This window comes from Dendropsophus ebraccatus, chromosome 10 (assembly GCF_027789765.1).
Source record: "Dendropsophus ebraccatus isolate aDenEbr1 chromosome 10, aDenEbr1.pat, whole genome shotgun sequence".
Taxonomy (NCBI): Eukaryota; Metazoa; Chordata; class Amphibia; order Anura; family Hylidae; genus Dendropsophus; species Dendropsophus ebraccatus.
Window position 1 is genome coordinate 45,851,363 of NC_091463.1, and position 22,473 is coordinate 45,873,835.

General features: G+C 43.9%; 1 protein-coding gene across 1 annotated transcript in view; it reads left to right on the forward strand.

Annotated features, from left to right (window-relative positions):
- The first annotated feature begins 4,113 nt into the window (after nucleotides 1–4,113).
- Nucleotides 4,114–22,473, forward strand: part of LOC138802674 (Krueppel-like factor 8) — a 38,673-nt gene continuing 20,313 nt past the window's right edge. The window contains exon 1 of the mRNA XM_069986228.1: nucleotides 4,114–4,570. Coding sequence (XP_069842329.1) covers nucleotides 4,550–4,570 — 21 coding nt within the window. The 5' untranslated portion in view covers nucleotides 4,114–4,549. The remainder of the gene's footprint in view (nucleotides 4,571–22,473) is intronic.

Below are 22,473 nucleotides of genomic sequence, written 5' to 3' on the forward strand. Positions count from 1 at the left end.
CGTCACATATGGCACTTTATATTAGTGGCAAAATTTGGTCACTACTTTGTGTGTTTTTTGTGAAAAACATCAAAATATCATGAATAGATGCCCCCACTGTGTTGTTCCCCTATACATGCCCCCCTTTTGTTGCCACCCCCCTTGTAGATTGCCTGTGTTGTCCTTTTATATTTGTCACCTGAAAAGCAGATAAAAACAAAGAAAAAAAACCTCACCTAACACCTCGCTCCCCCGTCGCAGCTCCCTTCTCTTCTATTCTTCTGAGGTGTCGGACGGGCCCCCGGCAATGCTCAGCTTCCCAGTGGTGTCCCCGTCATTCCCGGGCAGCATATGCACAAGAGAGCTCAGTGTGCGCTGCCGGGGCTGTTACTGACCCGGAAGTAACAACTCCGGTGCACACAGCTCCCTGGTGCCTATGCTGCCCGGGAATGCCGGGGACACCACTGGGAAGCTGAGCATCGCCGGGGGCCCGTCCGACACTGACTTTTATGACCGCAAGCGAAAGAATGCTTGCGGTCACAAGAGTGATCAGTGTGACGGGAACCCGCGGCGGAGGACAGCCGGGAGCAGGGGATAGATTGTTGGGCGCGGGCCCCCCTCGATGCCGGGCCAGGTCGTAGCGGCGACCCCTGCGACCACGGTGGCTACGCCACTGGAGAGGGGCCTAACTACTATATGGGGACACAGAAAGGTCTAACTACTACATAGAGACAGAGGGACCTAACCACTTTATGAGGACACAGAGGGAGCAATACAGATGTGGAGGATGGCGAAGAAAAAGAAAAGTGAGCAACTCCAGTTGGAGAAGAAGCCCCCTGTCAGTCATTGGCTGTAACTGCTCTGTAAGGCTAGGTTCACACTGCGTTTTCAGCATCCGTTTAACGCATCCGTTTTTTGCAAAAAACGCATGAAAAACGGATTGCAAAAAACGGATTCATTTGTGTGCATCCGTTTTTCCATTGACTTCCATTATAAAAAAAAAACGGATCCGTTTTTTTTGGCGGACCAAAACGGACCAAAAAACGTTGCTGACCCTATTTTTCTGGACGTTAAAAAAAACGGATCCGTTAAACGGATGCTGAAAATGCAGTGTGAACCTAGCCTAATCAGTTATACAGTCTGCAGAACTGCTATTTACCTCTATATGATGACTGTACAAGGTGACATTAGGCTTTGTAAGGGTGCCTTCACACCTACCGTATCGCAGTAGAAAATCCGCTGCGGATCCGCAGCAGATTTAACTAAATGAATGAACACAGCATTAAATACGCACTGTCAAATCCGCTGCGGATCTGCAGCAGATTTGTAAGTGCGGATTTAATGCTGTGTTCATTCATTTAGTTAAATCCGCTGCGGATCTGCTGCGGATCCGCAGCGGATTTTCTACTGCGATACGGTAGGTGTGAAGGCACCCTAAAGTGGATTTAGAGTACTGTCATTAGTCAATATGTAGTGTTAATATTTGTCTTTTGTAAACTGGTAGCATTGGTATTATTGGTCTTTGTATACAGGATTTGGTCAGCAACAGTATGGTGGTAATATGTATGGTGATATTTGCTGCTTATATGCTTGTGTTATTTGATATATCACTATGTATTTATTTCTAGATATGTCCTTGGACAGCTCTGTAGATATGATGGTGAGAAATAGTGCTAATCCATGGGACACACATGGCTGCTTAAAAGTCACTATACTTTAAATCAGCATGGAATCTACTGTACGGATTTCAGTGTTGATTTTAATGTGGTTTAATTAAAAAAAAAAATTGTCTCCATGCAGAACCACACTAAAAAGAAACATTTTAGAAGGTTCGTAAGAGAATAAGACACTGCGTTCATCACCGGCAATTACACTGTTTGGTCACAACATGTGGCAGCTTCCTCTACGTTATACCCAAGCCTCAATAAAGAAGCCATGTAATTGCAGCACCTTATTCTCTTATAGACTTTGCAAAGTGTGAGGTCTTGTACACCGCTACTAGTTCAGCTATGATGTATGACACAGATGGGGAACATTTATTAAGAGTACGCCAATCTTAAAGGGGTTGGACACTTTATAGTAAAGTTGTTCAGTGTACGGTATTAGTAAGTGTACTCACTGTATATACTGTGTGTAGCTCCCTGTGTATTTCATAAAGCTAAAATCAGACTCCCCTCCTCCAGGCTGGACTACCCTGCTTTGTGGTGTTTCTGTCCATAAGATGGCTGACATGCAGGAGCTTCTGACCATGCCCCGCCCCCTGTGTCCACCACTGAGACTGTATATGCCTATGGAGCACACTGGGGAGCGGGCATGGTCATGTAAACCATGACAATTAGGTGGCGGGAGACCACACGTCAGGTGTAAAGCATTATAAGGCAAGGTCCCCCCCCCACCTGGTTTACACCTTAGGCGTAGTCTCCCCCCACCTAATTATGTGTAAACCAGGCACGGGAGACCATGCCTCAGGTGTACACCATGATAAGGCAGGGAAAGACCACGCCTTAGGTGTAAACCAGGCGGAGGGAGACCATGCCTCAGGTGTTAACCACAACAATCAGGCGGGGGGGGGGGAACCCTGCCTCAGGTGTAAACCAGGATAATTAGGCAAAGGGGAAGGTCACACCTCAGGCATAAAATATGATAGTTAGGCATTGGGGGAGACCACGCCTCAGGTGTTAACCAAGATAATTTGGCACAGGGGGAGGCCACGCCTAGGGTGTAAACCAAGATAAATAGGCACAGGGGAAGGCCATGCCTCAGGTGTAAACCATGATAGTTAGGCACGAGTGGGGGGGGGCTAACTATCATGGTTTACACCTGAGGCCCTCTGTGTCCTCATGATAATTAGGCAGGGGGATGGGGGAGACCATGGCTCAGGTGTAAACAATGATAATTAGGCGTCAGGAGACCACGCCTCAGGTGTAAACCATGATAGTTAGGCATGGGGGAGGCCACATCTCAGGTGTAAACCATGATAGTTAGGCAGGTGAAGGAGGGAGACCAAGCCTCAGGTGTAAACCATGATAATTAGGCAGACGGAAGGGAGGAGACCACAGCTCAAGTGGAAACCATGCTAATTAGGCGGCTGGAGACCACAGCTCAGGTGTAAACCATGATATTTATGCGGCGGGAGACCACGGCTCAGGTGTAAACTATGATATATAGGCGGCAGGAGACCACGCCTCAGGTGTAAAGCTACATTCAAATGTTCCGTATTCCATGGAATGCCTGTAACGGACTCTCCCCCGCCCGGGCAGCATCTGTGATAAGATGCTGGGAGTGGGGGAACTGTACAGATACTGTCATTACAGCATGGCACATATGAATACAGTTCAGTTACCAGTTATTTAGTTACAGTTATCACAGATGCTGCCCGGAAGGGTGAAGAGTCCGTTACAGGCATTCCACGTCCGTGTTCCGTATGGAACACGTGAATGCAGCCTAAACCATGATAATTAGGCGGTGGGAGACCATGCTTCAGGTGTAAACCGTGATAATTCGGCAGGGGGAAGGGGGAGACCATGCCTCAGGTGTAAACCAAGATAATTATTGTGCCTCCCCAGTGAGTGGGGCTTACATATGCCACGGAAAAGACAAAAATCTGCACCTTTTCCGTGGTGTACTGATACATGTGTCCCCAAGAGCGTTTCCTCCTCAGTGGAATCGGATCACTTCTTTTCAGCATGTTGTTTTCATCACGGTCATTGAAAACTGGGCAGTTTTTGTAATATTCCTGACTGAAAGCAGCTGTTTTTGCCCCTTTGCACAATGTTTGGTCCTGGGAAATCAATCCAGCACAGGTACACCTCCACATACTGTTCAACCTTAGATATAAGAATCCCAGCTCTTACGCCGAGGATGCGGATTTTGCCCTCCCCCCCCCCCCCCTTTTTTTTGTACATTTGGCTCCATTATGCTGTGGTATGGATTAGTAATAGCAGCAATAAGAAGTTTGGTGTGACCCAGTGCCTGCTGCTGGCACCCCTGTAGCACAGTGCTAGGGCTGGCTCCCTGACTGGGTGGTTGTGCAGTGCAGGACTGACTGACAAGCCGAGGGTGGGGTGGGGTGGCAGGGTGTGGTTAGGGTCAGGGCAGCCGGGGAGGAGAAGATGACTGTGTGAGGAAACAGCAAGGAGGAAAATAACCCAGAGAAGGCAAGAAGCCTGCGAGCTCCTCTGCGGGTGCACAATAGCGTCTGCTGAATCCCCGCAGCAAGGACTATTAGGGACATAGGACCCCACCCCTAGACACACCCTCTAAGCGCAGCCCAGCACAGGGCAACCACAGCCAACAACATGAGCGCTCCAAACTACTTCACAAATCGCACGAAGACATGAAGGCTTCGACTGAACAGTGCCTATAGATTGTATACATTGCATGGAGCAGGGCCCCACCCCATAAACACACCCAGAATGTACTGAGGAGGAGGGGAGGGAGACAAAAAACGAGAGGAGCAGCCTGGTCACCGGAGCCCTACTACACTGCCAGCTCGGTCGTGCACATTGCAGGGCAGCTCCTCGTCATCTGGCCCGGGGACTGCAGCGGAGTGTGCGGGGAGCAGCGGGCGATGCATCCGGAGACGCAGACGGTGAGTCCTCGGTCACCTGCAGTGCACACTGAGCGCTTATTGTCGCCAGCTCTGCGGGGATGGCGCACGGTTATGGGGTCAAATGAACCGTCTGCAGTTTGCTGGGGGCGCATGTGCACTGCGGGGGATTTATACTGGGATTTCATGCAACACCCTATGGCTTGTGTGGGACTGGAGAACATCAGCTGCCTGTTACTGCACAAGACTCCATCTTGCTGCTTCTTAAAGGCACAGCGCACTTTTAGAGGAGGGAACAGTGTGCATTGGTTGAATGTAGGCTATAAAGGAGGGGTTAAACGATCGCAGCTGTTCATCGATCCATAGCCATAGAGAACAGTGTGTAGATAGAACCCTGCATCCAAGAGCTTGTAGAAAAATAGCTCTCAGTGCTGAATATTGGTCATGTAGTGGTCATACATAGGGGGTGTATGGTCTAATGGGACAGGAAGGGGCGGTCCATCCTTAGTGGTGGTCCCCTGCCTGATGATGACTTCCATAGTGAAGATGAAGAGGACCACTGTACACGGATGATGCTTGCCACCTATGCTATTACTGTGGAAGGTCATTGATATCTTTCTTTGGCCTCAGCGGTTTTTTTTTTACCTTGATCAGGATTCCCTGTCGCTAGTGTTGAGTGAACTTTATGAAAGTGTCCAGGTTCGGCAACTTCTCCGAACCCAAATGCTCTGCATTTAACTTCCCGTATCTGAAAAAGGCAGATGCAGCCCGAGGACTGCATGGATACAGCCTATGGCTTCATCCAGGTTTTCATGGACTCCCTAGGGCATCATCCAACTTTTCCAGACACAGGAAGTTAAATGCCAAGTGTTTGGGTTCGGAGAAGTTGCCGAGCTTGGACACTTTCATAAAGTTCACTCAACACTACCATCACGGCTTTCCCTCTGTAGGCTTTTTCTTTGTGGTGTTCTGTCCTTTATTCTTAAGAAAGTATGAAACCTGTGGAAGGTGCGATAAGCTGCGGGGCAAAGGTTTGTTTGAATAAGTAGAGGGTAAGGATCCTAGGAGTCTTGAAGACACTTCCCTTAGTCCCTTACATGTGTGAAGGTTCCACATTAACAAAAATATCCTTATAAACCTGCATGGATCTGTTAGATTAATTCTTCAGAGACGTGACAAGGTAATGGCTCTCAGTGCTGTTATTGAGCCTCATGGTGTGTTTACACAGAACGATTATCGTTCAAATTTTCGCAATAATGATCACATTTGAGCGATACTCTGTTCGTGTAAACACAATGAACGATTAAGCAACGAGCGAGAGATCGTTCATTGTGATCTTTCAACATGTTCTCAAACCGTCATTGGATGTTTGCTAAAAATTGCAGATCACTTCGTGTAAACAGTCTTTTCAAGATTCACCCTATTTGTGAGATACGCTTAAGTGATCTTAAAAACGTTCGCAATAACGATTTTTCTAACGATTTATTCGTCTAAACGCTGATTGTTATAAAAACCAAATCATTGCTTCAAAATCGTTAAACGAACGATTAGGCAAATTATTGCACAGTGTAAACGTAGCATCAGAATCCCTGCCATGCTAGATAGCTATATCTCATTCACTCCATTTCAGGACCAGAGCTGGGCTGTTTACAAGTAGTACTCACATAGTAAATTCCTCCTTTACTTCTCTAGCACAATACATCACATACTCATCTATGCCATGCCTGCCACTGTGATGGGTGAGGGATGGCACGGTACTATCAGATAGTCTGTGTGTGGGTTACTGATGCACTGGGTTTGCAAGGTACTATGTGAGCTGAAAGGAATACAGCTCCTAAATCATAGCAAGGAAAAGGTTACACTAAGCACTGAGCTGCTACTGTTGCTGATATGCTAGTGAGGAAAGTGTTACACAAGGGATAGCTGCCCAGAGCTTTATGGGTGGACAGAGATGAGAGGGGAGAGTAACCTTTTGAGGAACAATGTAGATCATCTTTGACAAGCAGACTGGCTTAGCTTGCATACTATGCAGCTCAGTCTTTTTTGGGCTCTCTTCCTCTCCTGCAAATATCATTAGTTAACCCCTCAACAACTTGTAATTTGTTCTGATCTGATCTAGTTATTACTAGAGACAGATTTCCCCAAAGACTTAAAGGGGTATCCAATAAACTAGCATTGCATTGACTTCTGTGGGTGTGGTTCTATATACACTTTCAATGTTTATTCTAGCTCTTATTGTGTTCTTAGGCCCAGTCACATAATCACTCTACCTGTGACTTCTTTTTTTCCTGTGACTTTCAGTATGTGTTCCCTCCACTAAACATGATCAAAGGTGGAGTCATTAGGTTGGTGGGGCAGGTGTCCCTCCTATGGGCCGACGGAATGCCACACTGATTTTAGCCTTGCCCCTGTAGGTGGAGCTAATATTGGAGCTCAGTAGAAGAAAGGGCAGCATGACATGGACGAGAACAGGGTTATAGCTACCTAGTTGGAGTCCAACACTTTAAGACAACCAGGCTAACCCCTGTGCCACACACAACATGGCTATGGGCCTCTCCTCTCCTCCATGTCATGCTGTCCTTTCTGCTACAGCTTCTTCCATAACAGGAAACCGATATTGTACGTGACATCACAGGAAGTGAACAAATCACAGGCAGAGTGGTCATGTGACTAAGCCTGAGAACACAAGACGAGTTAGAAACAAATAATGAAAGTGTGTATAAGACATGCAACAATGTCAAAGCAATGCTAGTTTGATGATGGGAATAAGAATAAGAGAACTGCGTTTAAATGGCATTTTACATGAGACAATTATCGCCAGGAGTGTTGCCAAAAACGCTCCTTCGGCTGCACAGTTAACCTGTGCAAAGTGACCGGGAAAGTGGCCGATCCTCAGCTGATGGCGGATCATAAGCAGCGTGGTAAGTATAGACTGCATGTCTCTGCTTTCTGTTTCCAGGGCTGCACGAACGATACAGTGATCATTCATGCAGCCTGAGAGCTTGATTTCTCAATCTATGTAAAAGGACCCTGAAAGATTTTTCTTCTAGTCCACTGTAAGAAAAATTTTCTCTTCAAAAGAATGTTGTTTAGAAATGAAGCAGAAATGAGGACTTATTGGTACAAAATTTGGCACAGACTATGGCAGAAATTGTAGTGGAAATACAAAGTCCTGTTGACTTCAGTTGGATGTTTCTTCTAAGATTCCAGCTTAAAGGGGTACTCCGTTTAAGAAAATGTTACCTTGCTGAATTCCTACCCGTACTCTAAGCTTGTTTGTAGTATGTCTCTATTACATAAATTGGTCTGTTTGTCTGCAGCACATCCTGACTCACACCCTAAGGCTGGGTTCACACTATGTATATTTGAGGCTGTATTTGTGAGGCTGTATAGCAACCAAAACCAGGAGTGGATTGAAAACACAGAAAGGCTCTGTTCACATAATGTTGTAATTGAGTGGATGGCCGTCATTTAATGGCAAATATTTGCTGTTATTTTAAAACAACGGCTGTGGTATTGAAATAATGGCCGTTATTTACTGTTATATGGCGGCCATCCACTCAATTTCAACATTGTGTGAACAGATCCTTTCTGTGTTTTCAATCCACTCCTGGTTTTGGTTGCTATGAGGACCTGACATGAGGACCAAATACAGCCTCAAATATACATAGTGTGAACCCAGCCTGAAGCTGCAGAAAATCCTCACTTCCTGGTCCACATAGTCTTGGCTCTTCTGTCCTCCCCCCTTCTGTTTAGGATACCCCTCTATTAGGCACAGAGCTACCAACATACACCATTTTAATGGCTTGCATATTATATTTTCTATTTTTATGGCAGATCGTTACTTCTCACTGGTGAGCACATCTAATAGCTAGGCTCCTTACAATTTCAAAAGGAATTGTATTCCTGAGATGGATATTTTGGCAAATAATATCCTAGAGGAGGGTCCTCTCCCTTAAAGCTAGCAAAAGGGCCACTCTGGTGGACCTGCTCATCCATACATTACAGGAGCCTCATATCAAAGTGTCACTGTCATTAGAACTTTCAACAGTATATGTGATATGAAGCATGTTTGCAATATACATTGGTTATATATGAAGCTATACTTACTTGAAATCCAGGTACAGTCTCCTGAAGGCATCTTTTTGATTTTGTGCTGGTTGAATAAAAGAGACCAAACACAGGAAGTCCCGGTCATCTGCACTCATAGAGAAAGCAGTCATTTGATTTACGGACGTATTGAGCCATGACACTCTTTACTGGCTAGGACTTCCTGCATTTGGTTTCTTTTTTTTTCAACCAGCACAAGACTAAAAAACTGCCTTCAGGAGACTGGACTGGATTTGAAGTAAAAAAAACAAAACACAAAGCGCAACAGCAACATACAGGTGCAAGTGCTTAACATATATACTCCCCCCCAGTGTACACACAATAAAAACCTGCTCTATAGAAATTAAAATTGAGGATCTTAGCAAACTATGTGATCAAACAGTGTGTACCATGTCACCACGTTAAAGCGACTCTGTACCCACAATCTGATTTCCACCCCCCACCCCCCCAAACCGCTTAGCTTTTAAGATAGCTGCTTTTAAGCCAAGATCCATCCTGGGGTCCGTTTGGCAGGTGATGCAGTTATTGTCCTAAAAAAAACAACTTTTAAACTTGCAGCCCTATGCCCAACGGGCGCGGCCTAGATTGTGTATTAGGCTGGCACAACCTCTCTGTCCCTCCTCCCCACCCAGGCAGATTGTTTCCTATTCCCTACCTGTGTCAGCCCGGCACATGGGCTGGATCGTTAGGCCACCTGTGCAATGTTCAGACAGGAGAAAATGTTCCAGTGGCATTCCTAATAATAAAGAGCGTGGGGAGGAGAGACGGAGGGGTGGTGCAAAGTTAGGGCACAGATATTCTAAGCCATGCCCGTTGGGCACGAACCGTAAGGTTTAAAAGTTGTTTTTTAGGACAATAACTGCATCACCTGCCGAACGGACCCCAGGACAGATCTTGGATTAAAAGAAGCTATCCGAAGGTACAAGTGGTTTGGTGGGGGGGGTTAGGTACAGAGTCGCTTTAAGGTGTTCTCAGAGACATGGTTCTACTCTAGCATTCTCACACTAGCAATGGCCTCTCCTGGGCTAAATGAGCCTACAACTGGGCTGATAGGAGCCAAATCTCTATTTATACCACCCACGAGACATGGGTGGAGTGCAAGCGAACAGGAGGTACCCACACCCTCCACATACAACATTAAAAAAGGAAAAAATTAGCAGCACCTTTATGCCTCTGTACACACTGCAGGTTGCACGCTGCATGTGGATAAAGTACAGACATGCAGCATGCAACCTATCTGGTGAACAGAGGCGTTGCCAATTTTTTTTTCTGGATTTCAAGTTAGTAAAGGTTTGTTTTAACCCCTTCACAAGCCATGATGTAAATGAACGCCATGGCGTTGCTAAAGGAATACACTTTACGCGAGCAGAAGCATTTAAATGCACTTGAAAAGCCTTTCCTGGTTATCTAGTGGGGGGATCGTCTGGAAGCTTATCAGTTATACTTTCTGTCCACTCCTTCCCGGGTGCTGGAAAAAAGATGGACCCAGTCCTGGGAAACTGGGAGAAGTTTCCCAGGACTGGATCCATCTTTTCCCAGCACATGGGGAGGAGCGTCAGGAAGCGGAGCACATTTGAAAGCCCCACAGACTGATGAGCGTAATACAGATAGGAATTAAGCATTTCACTTTGTTCCTACTGTTGATTCGCTCATCACTAGTCACATCACATCCAGAAAAATTTGAGTAGAAAGTTATCAAAAAGTTGCATATATGCAAGCAGGGAACAGATTATGACGCAAGAAATTACCCCTCAAACAGACCCATAGAACCTAAAAATAAAAGCATTATAAGGAAAGTAATAAGCAGTTTTAAACACTTTTTAATTAATAAATTTTTTTAAAGCAATAAAATAAATAGAAATTTATACACATTGCTTATTGTTGTAATCATATTGACTTCAGGAACATAGGTAACATGTCAGTTTTACTACAGGGTGAATGGTGTAAATGAAATAGCTTTTTTTTAAGTTCACCGCTCAAATAATTTGTTTTTGCTTTAATATTTTATGGAAACATTAAGTCTGTCACTAAAAAGTACAATTGGTGTAGGTATAAAAAATGCAGGAGGAAAAGGAGGAAAAAACAAAAGTGCAAAAAATGAAAAGGGTTAGCAGATAACTAAAAAAATATGAATGTAAATTGCAAACTTGCTTTATTTTACATCCTCTGTTGATTTAGATTTTGGAAGTTATAATGACATTACCCATTTAAGCCCAACATTTACTGGACCTTTGCTCTCATTTAGCTCCTCCCAGGTACACGGAATATACGGTACAGGTGGTGGTGGGGAAGGGGTTTGGGTTGGTGACCTGCTGTGTATAGCACTATGCTGCAGAGGTTGATCAGAGCAGAGGACCCTCACAGACAGTGGCCCATGTCACTCTCTTACTCCTGCCACTCAATGATAGTGTATGTATAAACAAAAAATATACATTATACAAAAAGTATACATTTATTTTAATAATTTTAAGTAACATACCTTAATAAAGCAATGTAATGGCAAAACAAAATTAAAACTAAACATTTTTGAGTCTCCAGAGAACCCTGACTGTTCACAAAGCTTAGGCCCTCCCAATGAAAAAATTCCATACACTTCTCTTCCTGGCTTCTACCGGTAATACGCTGCTTTTTCACCTACCACCTCCCTGGTCATAGAGCTTAAAGGGGAACAATCAGCAAGTTAGACAAATCTAACTTGCTGATAGCTCCCTATTGGGCAAGGGGTGCCAAGGAGGAAGGTGTATCTCTTACCTTCCTCCTCGGAGCTGTTCCTGTGCTGTTAGCAGTATAATCCTCCCCCAGTTGGAGGAAACCCCACCCAAGGGTTTCCTCTTACTGTGGGTGGGACGGCCACCTCCAGTGCTTCATCCCGGGAATAGAACAGCGTTGTACGTGGGAACTTGGCCACGGTTCAAAAAAAGGACCGTGGCACCGGCTTCCCCGCATCAGCGCCATTCTATCCATGTGAAAGTCTTAAAGGGAATGTACTGTATATTCACTTAAAAGGGGTTATCCAGTGTTAGAAAAACATGGCCACTTTCTTTCAGATAGAGCATAATTCCTGTCTCCAGTTCCTGTGTCCAGTGGTTTGCAATTAAACTCCATTTACTTTAATGTAACAAAGTTGCATATCTCCACCGAAACTGGAGACAAGAGTTGGGTTGTCTCTGGAAGAAAGTGACCGTGTTTTTCAAACACTGGAAAACCCGAAAATATTCCATGTGCAGCAACACCAATTGTGTTAATTTCTTGTAGCTTAGTTTATACTTATTTTTTTCTAAAAACTATTTGTTTTCTAAAAACTTCTATTTAAAAGAAAAATTCAGGGAGAAATAAAAGTTGAGCTGTAATTGGTTGCTATTTGTGTGTCATATGTCAGATTTTTATATCATAAAACAAAGGACTAGTGCTTGGAGGGTCCATTTACATATAAATACACACAGACCACCAAAGGAGGACCCTCAATTTCCCAAAGCAGCCAAATTATGATGTTATCATTTTTTAAACTTTAAACTGAAATGTCTGCTAATGAACATACAAGCTTTCCCACAGACCGGCTGCAGCCTAGTTCCATGCCTGTGGCCACACACTCCAATTGTTATTTGAAAATCCCTACTCAGCCCTCTTCAACAAGTTTCTCAAAATGTTGAGGGGAGCATGTGTCAAATTTTTCTCCTTGGCAGGTTGCTAAATCTGGGCCAGTGTCATGATATTAGACTATGCCCTTTCAGACCTGGTAGAATAACGTTAATAAAGTGCCTAAAACGCATAACGTGGAGAAAGGTTCTATGCACTAGTTTTTGCACAGAATTTTCACACATTATATATTAGTCAATCTGAATCAATGTATTTTGGTAGGTAATGTTATTTGATAGATAGACTCATTAATCTACCATGTGCTGCTTTGTTTTAATAACCTGCTGCCCTTGGGTACAGCTAGAGATGAGCGAATTTACAGTATAATCAAAGCAAAGCACTTGCTAGCTCGGCAGTCGGCTTATCAGTCTGATGCCTTTGAACTCTGTGCCGGTCCATGCTGCTCTTCTCCAGGCGCCTGAAAAAGCTGGACCTAGTCCTGGGAAGCATCTCTCAGTTTCCCAGGACTGGTTCCAGCTTTTCCAGGTGCATGGAGCAGCTAATAAGCTCACAGTCAAGCTAACAAAGCCCTTTTTTTTTTGTTTATACTGTAAATTCGCTCATTCTAGTTATGACCCATTGAGTTGGGTCACTCATGCTCCATTCAGAACAGTGATGTGCTGTTTTTAGTCAAATAACTTCCATTTATACACCTTTCCATGTATGTTATAGTACACATCTGATTTTACTACCTTAGCTTTGTTTGCTATGTGGGACAACCCTCTTAACTTCTTATTTTTCCATTCAAAGCTGTATGAGGGCAGGTTTGTTGCATAACCAGCTGCACTGACTGAGTTCCATTTTAGGTGTCGAAAGGCGTCTCTATGGCATGACATGTCAATTCTTTGAGTGGAGAGCAGAGGCGAGCCCTTCCATAGAGATACCGCTTGACACTGGAATTTCGCTGAATTTGCTCGGTGTGAACATACCCTCACTGTTAAACAATACATGCAGAGAAATGTTGGATTTCTAATGTGTGTCTTTCTGGCAGATATGTAAATGGTTACGGACTTCATACTGGGTTTCAGGGCCCTATTACACCAAAAGGTGTCTGACAGATTATCTAACAGATTTTTTCAGCCAAAGCCAAGAATGGATTTGAAAAGTGGAGAAATTTCAATCTTTCCTTTACGACCTGTTCCCTTTTTATAATCCATTCCTGGCTTTGGTTGAAAAAAATCTGTCAGATAATCTGTTAGACATCTGTTGGTGTAAGAGGGCGCTCACACAAAAGGGGATGTAAAAGTGCTTCCCCTGCTAGCCTAAGGGTCCTATTACACGGATCGATTTTTAACGATTAACAACTAACGATAAACGATCGCAAGCGAGATTGGTTATCGTTAACCTGAAATCGTTCACCATATTACACAGAACGATAATAGTTAGTTACGATCGTTACTGCGATCTTAACTATGATCGTTTATTCCTGCTGATCCCAGCAAAACAATGAACAATTGCAATTACACTGAACGATTAGTGAAAAAACGCGTAACTTGAGCAAACGAATGTGGAATTGCAGAAATTAACAATAATTTTAGGTTCAAATCTAAATCAACGATCAACGACATACGAACGATTTTTCGATTGTTGCCTGCTATTACACAGAACGATTATTGTTTAAATTCCAACGATTTTAACGATTTTTCGCACGATAATCGTCCCATGTAATAGGGCTCTAAGGCTCTGTGCATTCAGAGCAAAAGTGGCGGAATGCCGCCAGCCTCCCTGTCATAATGACAGTCTATGGGAGGTTCGCGCGGCTCTTCTCTCCTGGGGCCACTCAATCTACCCCTTCACATCAGCTGACATATATGTATATATATATATATATATATATATATATATATGTATGTGTGTGTATTGCTGACACAAAGGGGTTAAGGGTTTTTTCCACACGATTATTACATATCCTCAAGTCAGCTGGGACCCTTGCTGATCAATAGAAAGCATATGGGATTATTAGTAATGTTTTTTTAAGGATTCCTGTCAATACAAATAACTTTGGACATGGAAAAAGTTATTGATCACAGTGGGTCTCACTGCTCAGAACCACTGTGATCAAAAGATGAAACCAAGGAAAATCATGGCAGCAAGATCCACTCCGTAGCAGGCAGCTCATTCCGTCAGTATTAGGGCCCTATTCCACTGGACGATTATCGTTTGCATATCATTAACGATTAACGATCGCAAACGACCACTATTGCGAAAGACCTGAAAACGTTCACTCATTTCCATTGAACGATAATCGTTACTTATGATCGTAATTGCGATCGTTTTTTCTTCGCTATTTATTCGCTATTGCATTCGTATCTATTGCGAACGACCGAACGATGTCTTATTCAACGCGAACGATTTGCGAACGAGCAACGATAAAAATAGGTCCAGGTCTTATAAAGCGATCAACGATTTCTCGTTCGGTCGTTAATCGTTAACTGCATTTCAACCGAACGATTATCGTTTAGATTCGAACGATTTAACGATAATCTGAACGATAATCGTCCAGTGGAATAGGGCCCTTAGTCGTCGTAAGTCTATGAGAAAACATTGACGGAATAAGTGGCCGGCTAGGGAGTGGATTTCTCTGCCACGATCTCTTTAATGGCTATATCTTCTGTCATTGTGAGACCCGCTGTTATTAAAAACGTTTAAAATTTCTGATATGTCAGAAGTTAATCGTAGTGAAAATGCCAATTTAAGGCTATGGAAGTTTTTGCTGTGACATTTTTTTTATTGTTGATGTTTCCTGAATGCTAAATTACCCCAGCAGGTCTGAGTAGGCATGTTACAAATAAAAACATATATGTAAAATGTGTTTCTACAGTCTCCAAAAACAGAAGCAAAACACATTAAGGGTACGTTCACACTTACCGGATCCGCAGCAGATTTCATTTAAATAACTGAACACAGCATCAAATCTGCACCATCAAATCTGCTGCGGATCCTGTAGGTGTGAACGCACCCTAAAAGAAAATATGGAAAATAGATAGGAGCTTCATTCATCTAAGGGTCCTATTACACAGAGCGATTTTAAACGATTAACAACTAATCATAAACGATCGCAAACGAGATTGGTAAACGATTTCAGGTTAACGATAAATATAGTACACAGAACGATAATCGTTAGATACGATCGTTATTACGATCGTTATTGTGATCATTATTGCGATTGTTTATTCCTTCTGATCTCAGGAAAACAACGAACAATGTGCTATTACACTGAACGATTAGTGAAAAAATTCAGAACTTGAGCGAACGAATGTGGAATTACAGCGAACGATTAACCATAATTTTAGTTTCAGATCTAAATTAACGATCAACGACATCCGACATTTCGATCGTTGCCTGCAATTACACAAAACGATTATCTTTTAAATTTGAACAATATAACAGTTTTTCACATGATAATCGTCCCGTGTAATAGGGCCCTAATGCATTTTTAAATTTACAGACTTCAAATTATAGATAAGGTGCAAACAGCTTCTTGCATGATAAATGCTAAAAAAGCCATGTGTTACATTCATGTTGGCATCTATCAAGTGACATCCAAACAAAGCCTATATAATGAAACATAAAACCTTATGATATCAATAGAATTAGAATCTAATCTAACCTATGATTTAAGGCCATATCACACTGAGCAATTATCGGCCTCACTTGGCTGATTATCGCTCAGGGCAATAATCATTCACTGTAATAGCACAATGTTGGCTGATCGTCTCCCACCAAGTAATAGCAGCGGCAGCAGATCGCCGCTGACTTCAATGGCCCACCCGAATGATTTAAGGATCATTCGTGCAGCCCCTCCTGCTACTCCCCGCTCACTGTCTGTATGTGTAATAGCACAGTGTAGCAAGCAGGGAACGAGGGGGGGCATCGGGCTGTGTAGTACGGCCTTTAGTCCTGCTTGGTAACCAGTATATTTTTTATTTAAATTAAATTAAATTAAATTAAACACATTAGAAGTGTTCTCAACATTAGGGCATGGTGCTATATATACATGCTCATGTACTGTTCATATCTTTCAGTCGTCCACTTGTACAATTTTACACATAATGCAGTAAACTACTACAGTAAAGTACTGTTCACAAAGGTACTTTTAGTCTGTTTGGTGTCTTATTAACCCCTCTGCTGCCTTGTTTTAACAATGAAGCATTGCTTACCTCTCCCCGGTCCTGAGATGCACCATCTTACCAGCCTCAGGACCCCCGTCAGAAGGCATTTTCCCATGAGTTGTGATGACGTCCTCGCCGATGGGCAGCCTGCTCAGGCAACCAATGACTGGAGTGGCATCCCGCCCCACTCACTGACTGACTGAGCGGTCAGTCGATCAGCCAGGTCGTGACGTCGGCAGCGCTGGAGATCCCAGAGCCTGGCAGGGGTCCCAGAGTGGCTGAAGAGGCACAGGGTGAGGTGAGTCAGTACCCTCTGTTATTTTGCCCCTGCTATTTAAAAAAAAAAAAAAAAAAAAAAAAAAGAGGCAAGACTTTTCCTTTAAGGACCAGCCTAATTTCCTTTTTTGCACTTTGTTTTTTCCTCCTCGTATTTAAAAGGCCATAGAGCTTACATTATTTTCACCTACAGATTCATATACAATTACTAAATTTTACTTAATATATACCTTGGAATATATTATATTATACGCTGGAAAATGTTAACCCCTGCCTGTTAACAGAGGGGTTTACTAGCTGAAGCCCTGCTGTGGTCAAGCAGGGGTTAACTGAAGTTGGAAAAAAAGAAAACAACTCACCTGTCACCTGGCAGCCCCCGACACCCTTCATGTTTACGGTGCAGGCAGTGTGATGCACACTGCCTGCGCCAGAGATCCATAAAGCTCTCCTGGCAGCCAAGCGTCTCATTGGAGACGCTCGACGGCTTGAAGAGTTTTGGGGAGAACGGCAGAGGCTTCAGGGACTTCTGCCATTCTCCCGAAGCTCTCCAGGCAGCCGAGCATCTCATCAGAGACGCTCGACTGCCGGGAGAGCTTCGGGGACAGGCAGTGTCCTTGCATCACACTGCCTGTGCCGGAAACTTGACGCGAGATGCGCGGCTGCCGGGAATGGGTCATAGGTGAGTTGAATAGTTTTTTTGTTTTTTTTATAGTGGTCACTGCATATGGTTGGGATGCAGCTGTTTTTAAGCTCCCCCACCATATGCAGCAACCAAACCCGGCGTATAAGATGACCCCCGACTTCCAAGAAGATTTTTCGGGGTTAAACTGTCGTCTTATACGTCGGAAAATATGGTATATATAATATATATTTGCATAGTGAAGTTATTAAAAATATATAATTTTTTAACTGGGGGGGGGGGCAATCAGGGGTTATTAATTTTACTGCTTTTAAAAAATTGAACCTTAAAAAAATAAATTTGTTTAAAATTACTCTATTATGATCCTTATAACACTTTAATTTTTTAGTCCATGGGGCTGTGAGGGGTCATTTTTTGCACCATAATTTGTACGTTTAATTGACTTTTTGATCATTTTATAATCAAATTTTTAAAGCGGCACTGTATGAACCTGCTGATATGCCACAGTAGATCATTACCTGGTAAGCGCAGGGCTGGTAATAAATCTGCTCTTCTGGCCCGCATTCCTACAATAGCTCCTAATTGCCCCTATGCTAATGAGGGGTTTAGGAGCATTTGGGGCGTCACCCTAAGTGCAGAGCATCAGCCTGGCCTGACCAGTCCGCCTCCCCCTGTGCCGCCCCCTCCATTGCCGCTCGCTATGCCTACATGAATATGCATAGTGGGTGGCACAGAGCAACCCCTCGGCCCGCCCGGAGCAACCCCCTCCCGTGCTGCCTAGCCCGCCCCCCTCCCGTGCAGCTCAGGAGCATATGAAAGTATGCTGGTCATTGCCACAGTATGCAGATAGCAGGAGTGTGATCGGCGCTGGGAGGTGGATGGTAAAGCTCAGCCCAGGCTCCTAGTGCCGATCCCACTCCTGCTATCTGCATACTGTGGCTATGACCAGCATACTTTCCTGATACTATGTTTGTTCGTTTGTATGTCCTTCCCCCCCCCCATGCCCTCCCATTTGAAAAAAAAATCCTGTGCCTGAACTTCTCTTTAACCCCTTCAAGACCAGGCTACTTTTTGTTTTTGCGTTTTCGTTTTTTCCTCCTTGTGCTAAAAAGGCCATGGCATCTGCATTTTTACACCTACAGACCCACATAAGCCCTTATTTTTTGCGTCACTAATTGTACTTTGCAATGACAGGCTGAACTTTTGCATCGCTTTTTATTACAATTTTTCTGGATTTGATGCGACCAAAAATGCGCAATTTTGCACTTTGGGATTTTTTGCACTTACGCCGTTTACCGTGCGAGATCAGGAATGTGATTAACCCATAGCTGCACCAGGACGTTACAGAACGTCCTCGTGCCGCTATGGGAATTCAGAGGGGGGTCGCGCGACGACCCCCCTCTCAACTGCCGCGATCCCGGGTGCCGCATTTAGGCCGGGATCGCGGCTATTAGCAAATTAAGTACTTAGAAGCAGCTGTCAAAGTTGACAGCTGCTTATACATACTTGCTCATCTCCTTTCCTGGTGGTCTAGTGGGGGGGATGGCGCGATTGCGGGGGGGGGGCGATCCCTGCATCCATCCCGGGCCGGGGTCTGCGCCGTAATGGCGCTGATCCCGGCTCGGCATTCTATTGCTTTTGGCTGCAGCAGCCAAAAGCAATAGAACACCGATCTCATGGATTCATGCAGTATAACTATACTGCATGGATCTCTATGAGAGATCAGAGTGCATATACTAGAAGTCCCCCAGCTTCTTTAAAAGGTTTTAATTTTTTACAAGCCATCAAATCAAATAAAAGTTATACATGTTACATATCGCTGTAATCGTAACAACTTAAGTAACATATATAACAAGTCAGTTTTACCCTAGGGCAAACGGAGTAAAAACAAACACCCCCCCCCAAATAAAAAAAAAAAAAACATATTTTTTTTCAATTTTCACCACACATATAATTTTTTTCTGGTTTCCCGCCACATTTTAGGCAAAAATTACATCTGCCATAGCAAAGTACAATTCGTTGCGCAAAAAATAAGGGCTCATTTGGGTCTCTAGGTGGAAAAATGCAGGCGCTATGGCCTTATATACACGAGGAGGGAAAAACGAAAACGCTAAAATGAAAACTGGCTGTGTCCCCTAAGGGTTAATAGTTTGGGCGATTACGCACGTGGCGATACCAAACATGTTTATTTATTATTTATTTTTATTTATAACATGGGAAAGGGGGGGTGATTCTGACTTTTATTAGGGGAGGGTTTTTTTTTATTATCAACAACACTTTTTTTTTTTTTAAACTTTTACACTTATACTAGAAGATCGATGAGATAGGCACTAGTTTGCTTTTGGCTGCTGCAGCCGAAAACAAACGAGTGCCGAGCCGGGATCAGCGCCATTTTGGCGGAGACCCCGGCCGGCACCACAGACGGAGATCGCTCCTCCGGGACAACGTCCCGAGGGGGCGATCTCTGCCACTAGACACCAGGGAAGCGCTGGATCCGGTAATGGGATGCAGCTGTGATCTTTGACAGCTGCATCTGATTACCTTATTAGCGGGCACGGCGATCGGACCGTGCCCGCTAATAGCCGCGGCCCCGGGCTACATGGGGCACCCGGGATCGCGGCGGTTCAGAGCGGGAAAGGGTTAAAGTGTCGCTGTCGTTTACATTTTTTTTTTTTTTTTTGCAGAAATCAATATTACAAGCGATTTTAAGAAACTTTGTAATTGGGTTTATTAGCCGAAAAATGCATTTTTATCATGAAAAAGCAGTTTGAAGCTTTCCCCCTGTCTTCATGGTTCTCTTATGGAGAGGGGAGGGGGTTGAGGGAGATGAGGCACCAAAACAGGACAACAAAGAGTTAATTTACAGCTACATCACCGGGCTATCTCCTCTCTGACCTCTGAATCCTGGATTTCACACAGGTCTTGCTGTGTAATCCTTTGTTCTCTGCTCTCTGCTGCCACTAATCTCCCTCCTACCCTCTCCATAGAACAGACAGGGCACGTCTGATGTAAACAAGACCCACTTTCCTGATAATGAGCAGTGAATGAGAGAGAGAAGGGATGGGGGGGAGGGACCTGGAGAAAGTCTTTATGAATGCAGATAATGGCATAATTGCCTAATAAACCAAATTACAAAGGTTCTCACAATCGCCTGTACTATTGATTTCTGGGGGGAAAAAAAGACTGACACTTAAGTTATTTTATCAAAACTTTGATTATGAACTATTTGCCTTGACTTTGGCAGCTGATTTATCAAATTAAAATTGTAGCAAACTTTGTGGACAAACTTACCCCAGCCCAGACCAAATATTCACTGCGTTTTTTGCAGTCCGTTTAACATATTTGTTTTATGGAAGAAAAAAAAACGGATGTAATTGTGTGCGTCTGTTTGGATCCATTTTTCAATTGACTTCCATAAAAAAAAAAAACTGATCATAACGGATGCTTTAGTATTTTTTTTTTCTTCATTAAGCGAATTTCAAAAACGCAGTGTGAACCCAGTTTAAGCGTTTTAATGTGGTTTTAGAATGTGTGCCATTTTGCTAAATTTTGCAAAGGTACACATGACGTATGACTGTGTAAAAAATTGCTTCAATTATGCATAAAAAATGATAACTTCCCCCCTTTGTAATGTGCGTTATTTAAATAAATGGCCCCCTTCCCCATGTTCCCCCACACACACACACACCCACACGCTATAGACCTGGAAGTGTGATGCTGTATACTTACAGTATCACTGTCGACCCCTGCCGCCATCTTGGGACGATCATGTCATCTTCAGGAGGCCGGCCGACTCCAGTCCTCCCTCACGACGCCCCCCCAAACCCCCCCCCAGCGCGTCATCAGCTGCTCAGCCGCGATTGGGAAACACGGGGAAGGGGGCCATTCACATATATAAACCTAAATGTTTGGATGAGACATAATGATGGACTGCTGTTCCTGATGGGATTATTTATTAATTCTGACCAAGAACTTCTCTTTTAATATACAAATTCTTCAAAAACCTCTATAGTAATATTTCATCCTGTACATAAGTGAGCTCTACATGTTACATACACTTATACTATGTGCTAAATGGGTGAAAATTCTTTATCATTACTACTTGTTCTATCTACATCTCAATAGTGTTCTACACACACTCAACCCCACCCCTAACGCTGTTAAATCTCCACCTTGGTCCCCTGCAGTGACATGGGGGAGGAGAGCAGGATGCTAGGAAGTCTCTTGATTAGGCACAGATGTCTTATTAACCACTTCAGTGGTTGCTTTTCTTCCTTGAGCCTTGATCAGATACAGAGTACAAATGTACAAAAAAATTGTTAAATCCTTCGTATTTAAGTGATAATCTCGTGTAAATGTGGCAAGAAAGAAACGACAAATTCACGGTATATATACGGACGGGATAGTGTGGGATAGTGCTCGCTCCATAGTGTGCAGTGGGGAGTTCTGATGTGGGAGCTCACATATGCGCCCGCTTAAGAACTGCAGTACCAGCCAGGATGATCTTTTCAGAGAACGGCCATTCTGTGACCCGGCCGGGTCACAGAGCGGCCAGTCTTTTACATTGTGTGAATATAGCCTTAAAGTGTATCCCCAGTGATTATTAAAAACTGACTATTGAAAAGCACATTAGCAATTTTTCTGGTATGCATTGCCATAATTTATTGGCAAGTGCCCCACCATGCACAACTATCTATTAGGGGACCCTTCCAGCTCCTAGCTCCTGTCATCTTTCTATAGTCACTGGCTGTTCACTTTGAGAATCCTTTTAAAGGCACTGATACGGTTTGCAGTGCCTTTACAAGGCACAATAAATCTCTCGGCCGGGCTGCACAAACAAATGCTGCATCGTTTGTGTACTCACTAACATTCATTGTTATCGACATGTCACCTGTTTACACAAAGGATGAGCAGCCGATAACGATGAATTTTACTGCCCCATAAACGATCTGATTAGCCGACTGGCAGGTATTTTCCCACTCATTGGCTGCCGACTACCACTTTTACACAGGGCGATAATCAGCCGACTAAGGGCCCTATTCCACAGTAACTAGAATCGGCCCGATTCGGCCGATTATCGCTCTGTGAAGTAGAGAGAACGATCAGCCGAGGATCATTTCATCGGCTGATCGTTAATTTAGGGCCAGACCTAAAATCATCGTTCCCCCACC